The sequence below is a fragment of the Hyla sarda genome, chromosome 6, assembly GCF_029499605.1.
Source record: "Hyla sarda isolate aHylSar1 chromosome 6, aHylSar1.hap1, whole genome shotgun sequence".
NCBI classification, from domain to species: domain Eukaryota; kingdom Metazoa; phylum Chordata; class Amphibia; order Anura; family Hylidae; genus Hyla; species Hyla sarda.
In genome coordinates this window covers 133,566,344-133,585,372 of record NC_079194.1, presented here as the reverse complement: position 1 = coordinate 133,585,372, position 19,029 = coordinate 133,566,344, and the positions used below count along the sequence as shown (strand labels likewise).

General features: G+C 43.8%; 1 protein-coding gene across 6 annotated transcripts in view; it reads left to right on the top strand.

Moving 5' to 3' along the window:
- Positions 1 to 19,029, top strand: part of LOC130276127 (inter-alpha-trypsin inhibitor heavy chain H3-like) — a 74,592-nt gene that overhangs the window by 49,113 nt on the left and 6,450 nt on the right. For 5 of the 6 annotated variants that reach the window (XM_056525049.1, XM_056525048.1, XM_056525047.1 and 2 more), the window contains 6 exons: positions 5,866 to 6,051; positions 6,249 to 6,388; positions 8,401 to 8,573; positions 9,990 to 10,025; positions 17,437 to 17,493; positions 18,020 to 18,133. In XM_056525049.1, the coding sequence (XP_056381024.1) occupies positions 5,866 to 6,051; positions 6,249 to 6,388; positions 8,401 to 8,573; positions 9,990 to 10,025; positions 17,437 to 17,493; positions 18,020 to 18,133 (706 nt within the window). The remainder of the gene's footprint in view (positions 1 to 5,865; positions 6,052 to 6,248; positions 6,389 to 8,400; positions 8,574 to 9,989; positions 10,026 to 17,436; positions 17,494 to 18,019; positions 18,134 to 19,029) is intronic. The other variant, XM_056525045.1, reaches the window with a different exon arrangement.

Sequence of the window (19,029 nt, the reverse complement as noted above, 5' to 3'; positions counted from 1 at the left end):
GGTCCACCCTTTTTAGGGCGAGTAACACTTGCCAAGAAGGGGATTAATAATGCGAGAATAGGGCCTTACAGGGCAAGTTTTTACCCCCACCGGTTACAGTGGACCATGCGTTGTTCCCTTCCACCTTTTAGCGGTCTTTGCATCACATCAATACTTGGTGGTGTAGGTGGCACATGCTGTTTTTGCACATCTTTCCTTTTGTTTGATTTAAAAAAATATATTTTGGGTCCATGTATTTTATCCTAAGCATATTATTAAAAGTTAAATTTCACGTAATGCATATCATCAATACTTACTTGTGCACACTAACACTTTTACAAAATAGACCGTTTTCTCCTGCCAACCTGCTTCAGCTACTATTCTGTCACCCGCCTGATGCCAAGTTATCTTTTTTTCACCCACCTTCATCACCGGGTACTGGTATGGCCACCCACCGCACCACTCTGTCACCTGGTCACTTTCAGGACTCCTGATGCTGCTGGCACCTCCAGGCTGTCTCATTCTGCCACCATATATTCTCATCAGTCTGATGCCAGCTCCAGGCTGTCTCATTCTGCCACCATATGTTCTCCTCATGCTGATGCCAGCTCCAAGCTGTCTCATACTGCCACCATATGTTCTCCTCATGCTGCTGCCACCTAAAGGCTGTGTCATTTAGCCACTATATGTTTTTCTCATGCTGCCGCCAACTCCAGGCTGAGTCATTCAGCCACTATATGGTCTCCTCATGCTTCCACCACCTCCACGCTGTGTCATTAAGCCACTATATAATCTCCTCATGCTTCCGCCAACTCCAGGCTGTGTCATTCAGCCACTATATGGTCTCCTTATGCTGCTGCCACCTCCAGGCTGTGTCATTCAGCCACTATATGGTCTGCTCATGCTGCCGCCAACTCCAGGCTGTGTCTTTCAGCCACTATATGGTCTCTTCATTCTGCCGCCACCTCTAGGCTGTGTCATTCAGCCACTATATAATCTCCTCATGCTGCCGCCAACTCCAGGCTGAGTCATTCAGCCACTATATGGTCTCCTCATGCTGCCGCCAACTCCAGGCTGAGTCATTCAGCCACTATATGGTCTCCTCATGCTGCCGCCAACTCCAGGCTGTGTCATTCAGCCACTATATGGTCTCCTCATGCTGCCGCCACCTCCATGCTGTGTCATTCAGTCACTATATGGTCTCCTCATGCTGCCACCAACTCCAGGCTGTGTCATTCAGCGACTATATGTTCTCCTCATGCTGCCGCCACTTCCACGCTGTGTCATTCAGCCACTATATGGTCTCCTCATGATTCCGCAACCTCCAGGCTGTGTCATATAGTCACTATATGTTCTCCTCATGCTGCCGCCACCTCCACGCTCTGTCATTCGGCCACTATATGGTCTCCTCATGCTGCCGCCACCTCCATCCTGTGTCATTCATCCACCATATGTTCTCCATATGCTGCCACCAACTTCAGGCTGTGTCATTAAGCCACTATATATTCTCCTCATGCTGCCGCCACCTCCACGCTGTGCCCTTCAGCCACTATATGTTCTCCTCATACTGATGCCACCACCAGGCTCTCTCATTGTGCCGCTCTACGACAGTGATTGTAATAGCGACGCCTCTGATCTGCATGTCATACTGAATAAAAGTATTATTTCACTAACCCAGCACACACCCTATGCGTGTTACAGCAAGGCAATGTGTTCTACACCCTTATTGAGGTTCTCTGTAGGCCAGAAATTGCAGTTTTTCATAGCGATTTGCTGCCCAAAAATTCGAACCAAAACTATTTTTAGGGGAAAATTCGTCTAATCGGCCGAATCGAATTTTTCAAAAAATTTGCTCATCTCTATAAGTAACAATTCCTTAAGGGGTGTAACACACTTGTTATTGCTGACGAGACTGTACAGTGATCTCGTCAACGTCTAGCAGGTGAATACCACACTGCTAGATCAATTCTCGCGAGACCTAACGGTCAGAAGTGTGGTGTCCCGGTACAGAACATGGTTCTATACAGTCCTAAAGTCCCCTCAGGTAGAGTCCCTCAGGTCCAAAGGGCTCTCCTGCAGGGTCTCCCCTAACTCATTATTTGGTATTGTATATTAAGTATGTACATCTATTATATGTATTGTACAGTGAATGTAAGTAATATATGAAGGTTGTTAGGATATTTACCCTGTATATTACCTTCCTAAGGTCATGTGATGTGTCATGTGATATGTGATCACATGATATACCCAGAGTTCCAGAGGCACAAGTAATCACAGGCAACCAGCTACCAATGGGCTTTAGTCCAGCCCCCTGATATATTAAGGGCTGTAGTCTCCATATTCGCTCTCTTAGCTCTTATTCTCTGGACCCAAAAGCAAGCACAAGACCTGTACAAGTCAAGTCCAGTATATCTAGGCCAAAGCCTATAAACCTGCAGCCGCATCAAATCTGTGAGTACAAGTCATGTCTCTACTGTCCCTACCAAGTGATAACAGTAGTTCAGTGGCCTGCATCATTATTATTACTGCAACTACAAGTCCAAGCAAGTCTGAGAGGTTCCCTGTGTCCCGGTCACCTCTGTGGAAGTTGGCTATTTGTAAAGACTGTTCTCTGCCTTCTTCATTAAAGTTCCAGTTGCATCAAAACCCTGCTTTGGACTTTCATTTACGAAATGCCATTTTGGGTTGGTTGCTGGCGGTGCCCTACACCATACAATCACATCCTGGCATCACAAACACTAGGGGTTAACAACATCTTGCCCCAGGGTTTAATACCATCTGGCCCCGCTACCTACACTGTTAAACCCCGTGGTCCCCGCCCTAACACCGGTGGCTCACCACAGAAGGCTCGGAGATGAGGAAAACATGGCACTGATGATGCAGGAAAAAAAAGAAGATAATGGAGGATATAGTAAGGAGAACGGGGGTCCCATCAGAAAGAGAGATCAGCGGGGATGATCGGGAAACAATTAAGAGCAATATAAGGCAAATAAAAGGAAAGATATAAAAGGGGAATATATGAAAAATGTATATAAAGGAGAAATGAGAAAACAAATAAAATGTAAATATGTAAATATCTGTAAATATGTATATAGGGGCAAATATTTTGAAATAATGAAAAAGGGGGGGGATAAAACAAGGAGGGGAAGAAAAACAAAGGGGGGGGATAATAATATATAAGAAATATGAATTAGGTACAATAAGGTAAAATTAAATAACAATAAGATAATACAATGAGAACATTTTTATGATTAAGAGGAAAAAGAAAGAAAATTATACATAAATAACAGAGCAATAAAATACTTATTTGATGGCACTGCTGAGCAGCAAAGAACAAGGATTTGATTCATTTGTCAATTACCTTTACTGTGTTCATGCTGATCTGATTGGTTATTGGTGACGTGACAACATGTTTGGTTGCCTCATACCATATGTGTTCAAAGTTTTTCTGTACATTTAATTATAAATATATATTTTTACTTTGCTGCGGAGTTCAGTAAAATAAGTTTAAAGCATAATAGGAGAATCTTGTCTTGTTATAAAATCCAAACCTTCCAGTCTCATTTCCAAGACTTTGCTTATGCTGTACCAATTCTCTAAAATGCCCTAGCCCATTCAGATACCCTAGCAACTAAGTGGGCCTTTCAAACTTAATCTATCTATTAGCTGAATTCCTGGGACAAAATTTTGAAATACCAAATACCAACGACATTCCACAGACCAGGTGGAAGAAAAGGCTGAAAGTGGATTATGTTGCCAATACCACGAATGTCATCAGTATTACCCTCACTTACCTGTCATACCACCGTTGCGCCATTATCGCTGTCTTTATTTTTATGTAAATGAGGTCCCTCAGGCACGGGCGGAGCTAGGACCAGAGCTCCGGGCACCCCACGTGCTCTCGCGGCAGGTTTTCACCATGGCGCATGCACCGCTTCCAGAGTACACCCAGAAGCGACATCAGTTTCAGCCTCATTCACCCTCATACCTTTGTGCATCCTCACACTTCACTGCTGGCCACGGGAATGAGGCTGAAATTGACACCGCTGCCGGGTGTACTCTGGTAGCAGCACTTGCACCCTGGCGAAAACCTGCAGGGAGGGCATGCATATTAATGATCCGGGCAGAGCGCCTTCCCGGCAGAGGATCCCATGGGGTGCCCGTGCCCGAGGGACCTCATTTAAATAAAAAGAAAAACAGCGACAACATTGCAATTGTAATAAAACCCCCCAGATAATGTTAGAAAGTACTATACCATGAAACATCAAAGACAACAGCATTTAAAATACACATTTAGTGAAAATTTCTTCACACTTGGTTGCACAATTTTGTCCAGATATATATACTATTAACTCAGGAAGATATGTCCGGATGAAAGGCGAGTTAAGTGAACAAGTCTTTTTAATTTGGGTTTACCTTATTTATATATATTGGCCATAATGACCATGCTTTGCAAAGGCCTGACCATTTTACCTGTTTTTACACAAGCATCTGGCAGTGATGAGACATCACTTGGAGTATTGTGCGCAGTACTGGAGGTCGTATCTCCAAAAGTATATAGATACTCTAGAGAGAGTTCAAAGAAGAGCTACTAAACTAGTACATGGATTGCAGGATAACACTTACCAGGAAAGGTTAAAGGACCTTAACATGTATAGCTTGGAAGAAAGAAGAGACAAAGGGGATATGATAGAGACTTATAAATACATAAAGGGAATCAACACGGTAAAGGAGGAGAGCATATTTAAAGGAAGAAAAACTACCACAAGAGGACATAGTTTTAAATTAGAGGGGCAAAGGTTTCTGCAGTAATATCAGGAAGTATTACTTTACTGAGAGAGTAGTGGATGCATGGAATAGCCTTCCTGCAGAAGTGGTCGCTGCAAATACAGTGAAGGAGTTTAAACATGCATGGGATGAGCATAAGGCTATCCTTCATATAAGATGACAGGGACTATTGATAGGATTCAGATTATTGGAAAGACTAGATGGCCAAAGGGTTCTTATCTGCCGACACATTCTATGTTTTCAAAATCCACTCTTGCTTTTTCGTTGGATTATGCTCATTTTATAGAAGCCACGCCCCTTAGTAGGGTTTTCTAAACCTCTCCGAGTGATTTCTGACATTCATTGTACCTAAAGTGAAACATGGTGGAGGTTCAATTATATTTTGGGGTTGTTTTGGTGCCTCTGGCACTGGGGTCCTTGAATGTGTGTAAGGCATCATGAAATCTGAAGATTACCAACGAATTTTGGGTCGCACTGTACAGCCCAGTGTCAGAAAGTTGGGTTTGTGTCTGAGATCTTGGGTCTTCCAGGACAATGACCCCAAACATACATCAAAAAGCCCCCAGAAATGGATGGCATCAAAGCGCTGGAGAGTTCTGAAGTGGCCAGCAATGAGTCCGGATCTAAATCCCATTGAACACCTGTGGAGAGATCTTAAAATTGCTGTTGGGAAAAGGCGCCCTTTCAATAAGTAAGACCTGGAGCACTTTGAAAAGGAAGAGTGATCCAACATTCCGGCTGAGAGGTGTAAGAGGCTTATTGATGATTATAGGAAGCGACTGACTTCAGTAATTTTTTCCAAAGGGTGAGCAACTAAATATTAAGTTAAGGGTGCCAATAATTTTGTTCAGGCCATGTTTGGAGTTTGGTGTGACATTATGTCCAATTTTCTTTTTTTTCTCCCTTTATTTGTTTAGTTCCAATACACACAAAGGGAATAAACATGTGTATAGCAAAATATGTGTTACTACAATCCTTTTCTGTGAGAAATACCTCATTTTCTTGAACAATTTCAGGGGTGCCAACATTTACGGTCATGACTGTATTTATAGTATGATGATTGTGATTGGACATATTAAACATTTTTTTTTCCTGCAGGATTTCTACAAAGAAGTGGCAAACCCTGTCCTCCTTGATGTCAACCTGAGATACCTCAATTTACCTGTCAATGATTTAACCCAGAACAGCTTCAAATATTATTACCAAGGCTCTGAAATAGTTGTAGCTGGACAAATAGACAGTAACAATGTAGACATTCTCATCGCCGAAGTTGCGGCACAAGGTGTAAGTATTGTCGTCATCTGCTAACCACTGAGGTCTCTTTATGACATCTACAGAATTACAGCCCCATTGTGCCCATGAATGTAATCCAGCCCACTTATGTGTGTTATAAATTCAAGGTGAAGTCAGCACATTTATAAGACACCCCCCCATCAGATGAATGTGAATGTCCTGTGATTCTTGTATTCCTGTTTTTCCAGATGACTGATCCTTTTTCCATGAGAGTAGAGACCGATATAAGGAATGATGTGGAAGTAGGGGCAGAACAAAAATACATATTTGGAGACTTCACTGAGAGATTGTGGGCTTATCTGACCATAGATCAATTACTGACCAAGAGGTAAGATCAGGCTTAGGATGTATATCTGTGGTGCATGGGCTCCAGAAATATGGCCACCAGAAAAAGATTTTATTCACAAGAGCCTAAAGGGGTTCACAAGATTGCAATTTATCACCTATCCACAGGATAGGTAAAAAGCATGCAATTGGTGTGGGTCTGAGCACTGGGACCCCAGCAATCACAAGTATGGAGGTCCCTTGTCCCCTTATGAAAATGGAGCAACATAGTGTTAATGGTGTGACAAAACCATGCTAGTTAAAAAACTTCAAAATTGTATTGATAATAGTCAGAGGCGTAACTTGCAGCTTCTTGTCCCCAATGCAAAACCCATTAACCGGGCCCCATGCCTGCCATGTGACACTTATAATACTGGTATCATCTTATGAGGCAGAGGTGCCTTGGGATCCTGGTGCGACTGTTCCCCCTGTTTCCCCTATTGTTACATCCCTGATAATATTATTTTATGCAATGAAAAATTGTGTGAGGTATCAGGGCTGCTCATTATTTGGAATAAATCTTGTCTTCTTCCTTTGGACAGTAATATAGTTGAGCCAATTCGGGGCCTAAACATTCCTTAATAGATCAGAGAGTTTTGAGTATCTGGGGATAAATATATACTCACAGCCTATAGACTATGCTAGGCTAAATCTAGGACCAGCTATCAATAAAATTAATAAAAGTATAGCATTTTGGCTCAGGCTGTCAACTTTGATGGCAGATCATATTGTACTAGGTAAAATGATTATAATACCTCAGATATTATATTATTTTCAGCTCCAATTCACTTACCAGAGATCTAAAATAAAAATTACACAAATGATGAATGATTTAACATAGTGCAGAGGCCTCGGAGAGGCCTCTTCAAATTTCAACTATATTGGAATTTTTGAAAGATGGTAAGTGATATGAGTTACTTATCTTTAAAGGTAGAAATAAGAGTCTGGAAGATGACTCTGAGATTTTTGAAAGTGCTGTCCCCTGCTCATTCATGGGGAGACTGGGTCATGGTGTGTGTGGAATGGGGGGGATTGGCTATTGCTATGTAATGTACAATTCTGATACCCATAATGATGTTTGATTGTGTATATATATATATATATATATATATGTAAAACAGGTATATATATATATATATATATATATATATATATATGTATATGCAATTAAAGAACAATACATATAGAGGATCTTGGGAACATATAGATGGCCACCACGCCCCCTCCCATTGACTTGCATGGAGGGGGCGTGGCCATGACATCATGGGGTGTGGCCCCCCGCAGCACGAACACAGCGTTCGGAATATTTAGTTTGGAACGCTGACCAGTGACCCCTTTAATGACTTGGTTTTTACTCTAATATGGAATGTTTGCTGTAACACCTTATATAAACAGGGCTATGCCTTTCCAAATCATGTCCATTCATCTGAATTTACCATAGGTGACTACGACCAAGATGAGGAAACATCTCAAAGATCAATAGAAATTGAAGGCCCCAGAGCTTAATTTTAGCATAGCAAAGGGCTTGAATAATTATGTATGTGCAAAATTTTAGATTTTCATAGTTTTAGATGTACTGCGTGACACAAACGCATTTTGCCTGGGTCTAAGCTGCTCAGGCATGAACACGTTCCTATCGGGAAGAATTTAAATTATGCCAAAAATAAAATAACACCACCAATTTTAGTCGTCTGTCCTTCCCCGGCCCTTGCACTTTTACCAAACATTTTCTGTACCTGTTACATGTGGGTATTGCTTCTTATTTCTTAAAGGGGTACTCTGCTGCTCGGTGTTTGGAACAAAATGTTCCGAACGCCGTTTTGTTCCAACCCTGAGCAGCGGAGTACCCCTTTAAGTGATTGGGTAGGGGCCACACGTATCCAGCAGAGTGTTAATCCTTAGGAAAGATTTTAGGTTTCCAGTTTAGAGAATCAACCTCTCAGTGTGTTATAGGTTCTTATTTATTTATTCATTCATTTGTTGAGGAAATTCATGGTCCCTTTGTTTTGGTTCCAGAATTTCAGCTGGAGGTGAATTAAATAAGAACTTCACAGAGAAGGCGCTCGACCTGAGCTTGAAGTACAACTTTGTGACTCCTCTGACGTCATTGGTTATTACCAAATTAGAGGAAAGTGATGACTCCATAACAATGGTGGCAAAGAAGCCAAAGGAGGATAGTAAGTTTTCAGGGGAGAGCGGGACTGGTTATGTTAAGTGTTTGCTACAAATAAATGTCAACAAGAGTCTCCTCGTCTTTGGAGGGGAAGGCTGAAAAATTGTAAGTTAAAAAGGAAAAAATTTTTTTATTTATTATTTAAGCCTCCCCTTCATAAAAATTGAAATGTACCATCTTTCAAAATAAATAAATAAATAAATAAAATAAAAAAACACTGCAAAAAAAAGTTAGTAAATAAATGTATTTGGTATCACTGCATGCAAAATTGTCCAGACAATTACATTTTTACATCCCTGATCCCGCATGGCCAATAGCGTAAACATTCCAAAGAATTCCAAACCCCCAAATTGTTGATTTATGGTCACATCACATCCCAGAATAAATAGAATGAAAGGTGATCAAAAATTCAGATCTACACATAAGTGGTACCATTAAAAACTACATCTCATGGTGCAAATAATTAAAGGGGTACTCCGCCCCTAGACATCTTATCCCCTATCCAAAGGATAAGGGATAAGATGTCAGATCGCCGTGGTGCCGCTGCTGGGGAGCCCTGGGATCCCCGCTGCGGCACCGCTCTCTCATTACAGCACAGAGCGAGTTCGCTCTGTGCGTAATGACGGGCGATACAGGGGACGGAGCAGCGTGACATCATAGCTCCACCCCTTGTGACATCACGGTCCGTCCCCTTAATGCAAGTCTATGGGAGGGGGCGTGACGACCGCCGTGCCCCTTCCATAGACTTGTATTGAAAGGGGCGAGCCGTGACATAATGAGGGGCGGAGCCGTGACGTAACAATGCTCCGGCACCTGTACTGCCCATCATTACGTGCAGAGCGAACTCACTCTTTGCTGTAATGAGGGCGCGGTGCCGCAGCGGGGATCCCAGGGCTCCTCAGCAGCGGGACCGCGGCGATCTGACATCTTATCCCCTATCCTTTGGATAGGGGATAAGATGTCTAGGGGCGGAGTACCCCTTTAAGGCCTCATACAGATCCATAGGTGGAAAAATAAAAAAGTTATAGGGGTCAGAACATGGCAATGAACAGATTTTTTTTTTTTTTCATAAAACAGAACAAAAACTATCCAAGTTTGGTTTTGTGGAAAAATTAAAAAGTTATGGGTCTTAGAAGGTGAAGAAAACGAAAGCCACAAATCAAAATTCAGGGGATCGGGAAGGGGTTGTTACCCAATTCCACCACACTCACTTAATAAATTCCTCTCTATTTGTATATTTGAAAACTGTAGAACCTTTCATTAGAGCAATGAAGTTTAATTTCTATAAAATATTCTCTTATGCATTTCTGTCACGTTGGATGACAGCACAGGTAATGGCCGCCATAAATGTTCAGCTGACTGATTGTATGACAGCTTTTCATTCCATTCCTAAAAAATTATATTCCCATTTCTCTTTTTTATTTCTTTTCAGATGTGCCTGCTGTTTCTTCACCTTCATTTGGTGCTAGTAAGCCTCTTTTAGTTGAAGTGATTAACCTTTTTTTTTTTGCTAATTATGTTTTGTAGATTGTACGTTTACAAAGATTGCTCTGTCATTGTAGCTGCACCCTTCATCTGCACATGGTCAGGAGATGTATCACTACTGTATATTCCTTAGACATAGTGAAGTTACTGAGTAAAAACACAGTGGGAGAATTATCTCTTTACCCGCGCTGCCTGCAATAGATTCATGAGTAAGGTGGATCTGGTCAGTAAAGAGTCTGAAAGGGGTACTCCGGTGCTCCAGCGTTCAGAATGCTTGGAGCCGGAGGCCGTGATTGTAATGTCACGGCCACGCCCCCTCATGATGTCATGCCACGCCCCCTCCATTTATGTCTATGGGAGGGGGCGTGTCTGTTGACACATCCCTCCCATAGACATGAATGTAGGGGGCATGAAGTGACGTCATGAGGGGCGTGGCCATGATGTCACGACCACTGCCGCAGGAACTCGGCATTTGTTTAGAATGCCAGGTGCTGCGGGAGATCATGGGGGGCCCCAGCAGTGGTACTTCAGTGATCAAACATCTTAACCCCTATCCTTTGTATAGGGGATAAGATGTCTAGTAGGGGAGTACCCCTTTAACCTGTTCAGGACCCAAGACGTATGCATACGTCTTGGGACCCTGGTACTTAAGGACCCAGGACGTATGAATATGTCCTGAGTCATTCCGGTCTTCGCTGCTCGCCGGGCGGAGATCGGAACGGCATGCCTGCTGAAATCGTTCAGAAGGCATGCCGTGCAAATGCCGAGGGGGGTCCCGGGACCCCCACATGTCGGCGATCGGCGCAGATCGCAAGCGAATTCACGCCAGCGATCTGCGCCGATTCCGGTCATTCGGGTAAATTGTGACCCGATGACCCGGTAATAAATCATGATCGGCGGTGTACAATACACCGCCAATCACCTGCCGTTGCTGGGGAGAGGTGACAATACTGTCACCTCCCCAGCAATGCTGCTATTGGCCGCGATCGTCCAGCCAATAGCAGTGCGGCAGAGGAGGGGTTAACGGCTCCTTCTCCCCGCTCTGCACGCTTACTGAGTTCAGTCAGCTGGCAGAGCAGGAAGATAAGGACCGGGATCCCCCCTCGGAGCATCGGAGACCCTCAGGAAGAAGAGGACCCCATTAGATCAGGGTGAGCTTTTTCCAGGGACAGGTAGGGAAACAAAACGAAAGTAAAAGTGAAAAAACAGTAAATAAAAAAAGGCTCCACTGTCACCTGATCCGGGTTCAGGGTGCTGCGAGTGCCACACATTTTTTTTCCCTGTAAGTTTACACCAAGCACTACACACTTCCCTGCCCCCCCCCCCCGCACACACACCCTCGCCACCGCCCCACCCCCGCCACCGTAGAAAAAAGGCGTTGGCCCGCCAGGCATTTTCTGCAGATGAGGCTTGCGCTTTTTTAGCCTTCGACTCCGAATCTGCCAGTGAGGACGAGGAAGATCCTACTTTTTTGTGTTCTTCCTCGTCCTCCTCCTCATCTAGCAGTGATGATGGTTCCCCTGTAAGGCGGCGGAGACGCCGCCAGGCGAAGCCACGCACCCCCCATGAGAGTGACCCAGTGGCCGACACTAGTACGAGTGGCAATGCCGCTCGTAATAGGAGTCCGGCCCCCCAGACATGTGCACCGGAGCCCCCTTCCGATGACCCTGTCTGGAGCCCCCTAGAGGGTTATCAGCCACGGATTCCTGAGTTTGTTGGCGACTCAGGAATCCGGATTGACCATGCTGGATTCACTGATCTAGACTAGTTTTTTTCAGTGACAGCCTGGTCAATCACATGGTGGAGCAAACGAACTTGTGTGCCCAGCAGTTCATTGCCCACCACCCCAATTTGTTTTTGGCCAGGTCCAGTGAATGGTACGCCATTGAAGCAGCGGAAATGAGGACATTTTAGGGCCTCACCCTGCATATGGCCCTGGTAAAAAAACCAAGTGCTCATCAATACTGGAGCGGGGACGTCCTCTATTAGACCCCGCTTTACAGTATGGCGATGACATGGAAGCGATTCGAGGCGATTCGGAAATGCCTGCATTATGCAGATAATGCAGCATGTCCGCCCCAAGGTGATCCCGCCCATGACCGGCTTTACAAAGTTAGGCCGGTCATCGATCACTTTGGGGCCAAATTTTTGGAGGCCTACGTACCGCTCAGGGACCTCTCTGTAGATGAGTCTCTCATCAGTTTTAAGGGGAGACTCATCTTCTGCCAGTATATTCCCTCGAAGCGGGCACAGTATGGCGTGAAACTCTACAAACTTTGCGAGAGTACCTCCGGGTACACTTGCAAGTTTAGAGTATATGAGGGATGAGATTCCCGTATTGAACCCCCAGAATGTCCCCCCCACTCTGGGTGTTAGCGGGAAAATCGTTTGGGACCTTATGCACCCATTGCTGGATAAGGGTTTCCACGTGTACGTGGATAACTTTTATACCAGCATCCCTCTGTTCAAATCCCTTTTCGCCAGATCCACGTCCGCTTGTGGGACCGTGCGGAGGAACCAGAGAGGCCTCCCTCTAAATTTGGTCCAGACGCCTATCCCCAAGGGTGAGTCCCATGCCCTGACCCATGATAACCTGTTGTTGGTCAGGTATAAGGATGAGAGGGATGTCCTTATACTCACCACTATTCATGGGAACGGCAGCACCCCTGTCCCTGTGCAAGGTACCGTGGGACCGGTCCTCAAACCCGATTGTATTCTGGACTACAATCGGTATATGGGGGGAATTGATCTCTCAGATCAAGTCCTCAAGCCATATAACGCCATGCGGAAAACATGGGCATGGTACAAAAAAGTTGCGGTCTACATGGTACAGGTTGCCATGTACAACGCTTTTGTACTATCCCAGTACGCTGGCAACACAGGGACATTCCTCCAGTACCAAGAAGAAGTCCTAAGGTTCCTGATCTTTGCTGACCGGGAAAGATCAGGTCAGACTTCCCAAGGATCTGGAGTTATAGGCGCCAGGATCGTCCCAGGCCAACACTTTCCAGGTGTGATCCCCCGACTGGAAAGAAGGGACAAACCCCGAAAAAATGCTGTGTGTGTTTCAGGAATGGGATTCGGAAGGACACCACATATCAATGTGACACTTGCCCAGATAATCCGGGCCTCTGCATAAACTGCTTCAGAGAGTATCACACTTCCATGGAGCCCTAAATTTTCCCTTTTTATGTTATTTTTCCATAATTTGACCAATGTACCAAGTCCAGAGTACATTCCAAATTTTTAACCCCATAAATCTCTAAATTGCCTCAAAAACCTAAAAAAAAAAAAAAAAAATACCTGACCTCTGGGGGTGTTTTTTTCAAAAATGGGTCATAGGTCACTGTCACTATCATCGGGGACTTTTTTATGTTGCCTCAAATGCACAGCGCTCTCTCTCCACCTCTCCATTTGAGGCAACAGGTTAGGGACGGCCACACACATCACATTCCCAGAATGATGATTCAGAGCATAGGGTTTGGGGCGGGCATATTTTTTTTATTTTTGGCTATGCTCTGGGTCATCATTCTGGGAATATATCCTTTTTTATTATAATTTTTTGGCCCACTGTACCCCATATTACGGGCCTCTGTACCCCACCTGTATACCCCAGTTAAGGCCCGTTGTCCCCCATAGTGTTCCCCTATTTTAGGGCTCAGTGCTCCCCATTAACGCTCCTTGATGGGGGGGTTCCACATCCTGGCTCCATATGAAGCTCATGGCCCCTGACTGCCCTCCCACTCCAGCAAGACCTGCTGTGCATCCGCCGAGCCATTATCATCCAAAAATAAGGTATGTCCTTACTCCAAAGAAATGTATTTACAAATTGTGGGGGGTATTTTCTGCTATTAACCCTTGTAAAAATGTAAAATTTTGGGGAAAACTCACATTTTAGTGAAAAAATAATAATTTTTTTTTACATATGCAAAAGTCGTGAAACCCCTGTGGGGTATTAAGGCTTACTTTACCCCTTGTTAAATTCCTCAAGGGGTCTAGTTTCCAAAATGGTATGCCATGTGTTTTTTTTTTTTTGCTGTCCTGGCACCATAGGGGCTTCCTAAATGCGACATGTCCCCCCCCATTTCAGCAAAGTTTGCAAATGTGGCTCCTTCTCTTCTGAGCATTGTAGCGCCCGTGCAGTACAATTCTGGTCCAATTATGGGGTACTTCCATACTCAGAAGAGATTGGGTTACAAATTTTGGGTGGTCTTTTCTGCTATTAACCCTTGCAAAAATGTGAAATTTGGGGGGAAACCCTCACTTTATTCCTTGTTACATTCCTCAAGGGGTCTAGTTTCCAAAATGGTATGCCATATGGGATTTTTTTTGCTGTCCTGGCACCATTGGGGCTTCCTAAATGCGACATGCCCCCCGAGCAAAATTTGCTCTCAAAAAGCCAAATATGACTCCTTCTCTTCTGAGCATTGTAGTTCGCCCGTAGAGCACTTCAGGTCAACTTATGGAGTACCTCCATATTCAGAAGAGATGGGGTTACAAATTTTGGGGGGTATTTTCTGCTATTAACCCTTGCAAAAATGTTAAATTTGGGGGGAAATACACATTTTAGTGAAAAATAAATAAACATTTTTTTACATATGCAAAAGTCGTGAAACCCCTCTGGGGTATTAAGGCTCACTTTATTCCTTGTTACGTTCCCAAAGGGGTCTAGTTTCCAAAATGGTATGCCATGTGGTTTTTTTTTTTGCTGTCCTGGCACCATAGGGGCTTCCTAAATGCGACATGCCCCCCGAGCAAAATTTGCTCTCAAAAAGCCAAATATGACTTCTTCTCTTCTGAGCATTGTAGTTTGCCTGTAGTGCACTTCAGGTCAACTTATGGGGTACCTCCATACTCAGAAGAGAAATTTTAAATTTGGGGGGAAACCCTCACTTTATTCCTTGTTACATTCCTCAAGGGGTCTAGTTTCCAAAATGATATGCCATGTGGGATTTTTTTGCTGTTCTGGCACCATAGGGGCTTCCTAAATGCGACATTCCCCCCGAGCAAAATTTGCTCTCAAAAAGCCAAATATGACTCCTTCTCTTCTGAGCATTGTAGCTCGCCTGTAGTGAACTTCAGGTCAACTTATAGGGTACCTCCATACTCAGAAGAGATGGGGTTACAAATTTTGGGGGGTATTTTCTGCTATTAACCCTTGCAAAAATGTGAAATTTGGGGGGAAACACACATTTTAGTGAAAAATAAATAAACATTTTTTTACATATGCAAAAGTCGTGAAACCCCTCTGGGGGTATTAAGGCTCACTTTATTCCTTGTTACGTTCCCCAAGGGATCTAGTTTCCAAAATGGTATGCCATGTGTTTTTTTTTTGCTGTCCTGGCACCATAGGGGCTTCCTAAATGCGACATGCCCCCCAAGCAAAATTTGCTCTCAAAAAGCCAACTATGACTCCTTCTCTTCTGAGCATTGTAGTTCGCCCGTAGAGCACTTCAGGTCAACTTATGGAGTACCTCCATACTCAGAAGAGATGGGGTTACTTTATTCCTTGTTACGTTCCTCAATGGGTCTAGTTTCCAAAATGGTATGCCATTGTTCTGGCACCATAGGGGCTTCCTAAATGTAACATGCCCCCCAAAAACCATTTCAGAAAAACGTACTCTCCAAAATCCCCTTGTCGCTCCTTCGCTTCTGAGCCCTCTACTGCACCCGCCGAACACTTTACATAGACATATGAGGTATGTGCTTACTCGAGAGATTGGGCTACAAATATAAGTATACATTTTCTCCTTTTACCCCTTATAAAACTTCCAAAATTGGGTTTACAAGAACATGTGATTGTAAAAAATGAAGATTGTGAATTTTCTCCTTCACTTTGCTGCTATTCCTGTGAAACACCTAAAGGGTTAAAATGCTGACTGAATGTCATTTTGAATACTTTGGCCGGTGCAGTTTTTATAATGGGGTCATTTGTGGGGTATTTCTAATATGAAGACCCTTCAAATTCACTTCAAACCTGAACTGGTCCCTGAAAAATAGTGAGTTTGAAAATGTTGTCAAAAATTGGAAAATTGCTGCTGAACTTTGAAGCCCTCTGGTGTCTTCCAAAAGTAAAAACACATCAATTTTATGATTCAAACATAAATTAGACATATTGGAAATGTGGATAAAAATTTTTTTGGGGGGGGGGAATATCCATTTTCCTTACAAGCAGAGAGCTTCAAAGTGAGAAAAAAAAAAATGTTCAAATTTTTCATCAAATTTTGGGATTTTTCACCAAGAAAGGATGCAAGTTACCACAAAATTTTACCACTATGTTAAAGTAGAATATGTCACGAAAAAACATTCTCGGAATCAGAATGATAACTAAAAGCATCTCAGAGTTATTAATGTTTAAAGTGACAGTGGTCAGATGTTCAAAAAAATGGCCGGGTCCTAAGGTGTAAAATGGCTGGGTCCTTAAGGGGTTAAAGGGATATTCTCATCTTATTAAGTTATTCCAAATCCACAAGATAGAGCATAGCAAGCTAATCGGTGGGGGTCTGACTGCTGGGACCAGCATGGATCTCGAAAATAAGAATTTGTCTGCTGAGTGTTTTTTTTATCATGTATGCGCAGCCAGTGTTTTATTCACTTTTAAGGGTACGTTCACACGTACACATTTTTGATGTGAAAGATTTTCTGCTGCAGATTACAATGTAAACTAAATTACTGAACACAGCTTCTAATAGGCAGTTACAAATCCTGTACATCAAATCTGCGCAGGATCCTGTATGTGTGAGCATACCCTAAGGGGCCGCTAAATGTTGCTGAGTTTAGCGCTTGTCTTTGTATTGTGGTCCCAAAGAGGATGAATGGTGTGCTGGCCGTGCACACAGGGTGCAAACTATTCATTCTGGGGATAATCTTGTCTCCATTCTTGGGATCCATGGGGTTCCCAGCAGTCAGACCACCACTGATCAGCAAGCTATCCCCTATCCTGTGGATAGCTGTCACGCCCCCTCCCATAGGCTTGCATTGAGGGGCGGAGAGTGACGTCACACGGGGGGGGAGGCGTTACATCACACGCCGTCGGCCCTGTGATCGCCGGTAATCAGACCCGGAGCGAACACGCTCCGGGAACTGATTATAAATGGGGTGCTGCGTGCAAGATCACGGGGGTCCCCAGCGGCGGGACTCCAGCGATCAGGCATCTTATCCCCTTTCCTTTGGACAGGGGATAAGATGTCTAAGCACCGGAGTACCCCTTTAACGTAACACTCCATACTACCTTCTATAGCAGTGTTTCCCAACCATGTCCGGCCATGCTGGGAGTTGTAGTTTTGTAACAGCTGGAGGCACCTGGTTGACAAGCACTGTTCTAGATGCCTTGAAACAGACAGTTTACAGCAGTTGCCTAAGCTTTTGTTGAGCTTCTTTCATTTTCCTTGCAGTGTCACAATATATCCGGACAGCAGCCAGGTTAAAAACAAGGAAACCAGTACGCTTAGGTGAGACCTTTAAAGATACATTTTTGTCCCATTGTGAAATGCTGTTCTTTTTTCCCTCAGTTATAACTGTTTATGTAGGGTTGTAACTCAGCTTTCCTAGGCATCTGGGCAAATCTGTCCAACTAGCTGTAATGTAACACTGCACAGCTTTACAGGTTTGCCTAAGGAGTCTATGGAATCTGGGTGACAGCCTTCTGAAGGAATGAAATGTGCTTTCACCTGCCTGAGATATTCGCGAACTGCATCAATGAGTCCATAACCCTGCTGCATTTCACTGCTTGTGCTCTTGGTATGTACTGACTACTGCTTACCAAAAAAAGATTTGTCCTGAACCAGACAAATATTTTAGAATATTAATAAATCAGTGTCATTTATTTCACCTATCAGTGGTGTAAACTGAGTTCAATTACAAAACAGTATGCTGTAAACAGAGTAACAAACAATGCAGTACAGCAGAGTATTCTTTGTATTAAGACTAAATGTCATCAAGTTTATCAGTTTTTCTCCATATTTTCTGTCTTTGCAGATTGTTTATCGTTTCCCGTACTTATTAGTGCTGCTGCTCTCCCAGAGAAGATGTGTCTTGGATTTTCTGAGCCTCCAGGTGGAATTGTAAACTTATTTCACAATTCAGACAGAGGTAATACATGTGTTGATCACACGCAAGATAATTCATATACTAATTGAAAGGTGAAGCTCTGGAGTCTGTAAGAAAGGAATAACACAGACGTTGCAGTTGACTAGATAACATATTTTACATTCAACAACAGTCCCTACACCACAGTTGGTCAGGGACTTTGATCTTCTATTGAGGGCCAAGCACAATGACTGTTGGCTCAGAGCCCATCCTCCTGGGCAGCTATGGGTCTGTAAAATGGTTAATGTGTCCTGCCTTAATGCAACATTTAGGGGTGGATTACTCACATTATAGGAATTGCTCTGTGCCTCTGTGGCTCCCAGGGTCCAACAGTACTGCCGACTATTGTTAACACAAACAGGAAGGGGCAGACACAGATGAGAGGCAAGTGGGGACAGAACCAATTATAAATTGAAAAACACTATGATACACTGCTCAAAAAAAGTAAAGGGAACACTTAAACAACACAATGTAACTCCAAGTCAATCACACTTCTGTGAAATTACACTGTCCACTCTGGAAGCGACACTGATTGACAATCAATTTCACATGCTGTTGTGCAAATGGAACAGACAACAGGTGGAAATTAAAAGCAATTAGCAAGACACCCCCAATAAAGGAGTGGTTCTTCAGGTGATGACCACAGATCACTTCTCAGTTCCTATGCTTCCTGGCTGGTGTTTTGGTCACTTTTGAATGCTGGCCGTGCTTTCACTCTACTGGTAGCATGAGATGGAGTCTACAACCCACACAAGGGGCTCAGGTAGTGCAGCTCATCCAGGATGGCACATCAATGCGCGCTGTGGCAAGAAGGTTTGCTGTGTCTGTCAGCGTAGTGTCCAGAGCATGGAGGCACTACCTGGAGACAGGCCATTACATCAGGAGATGTGGAGGAGGCT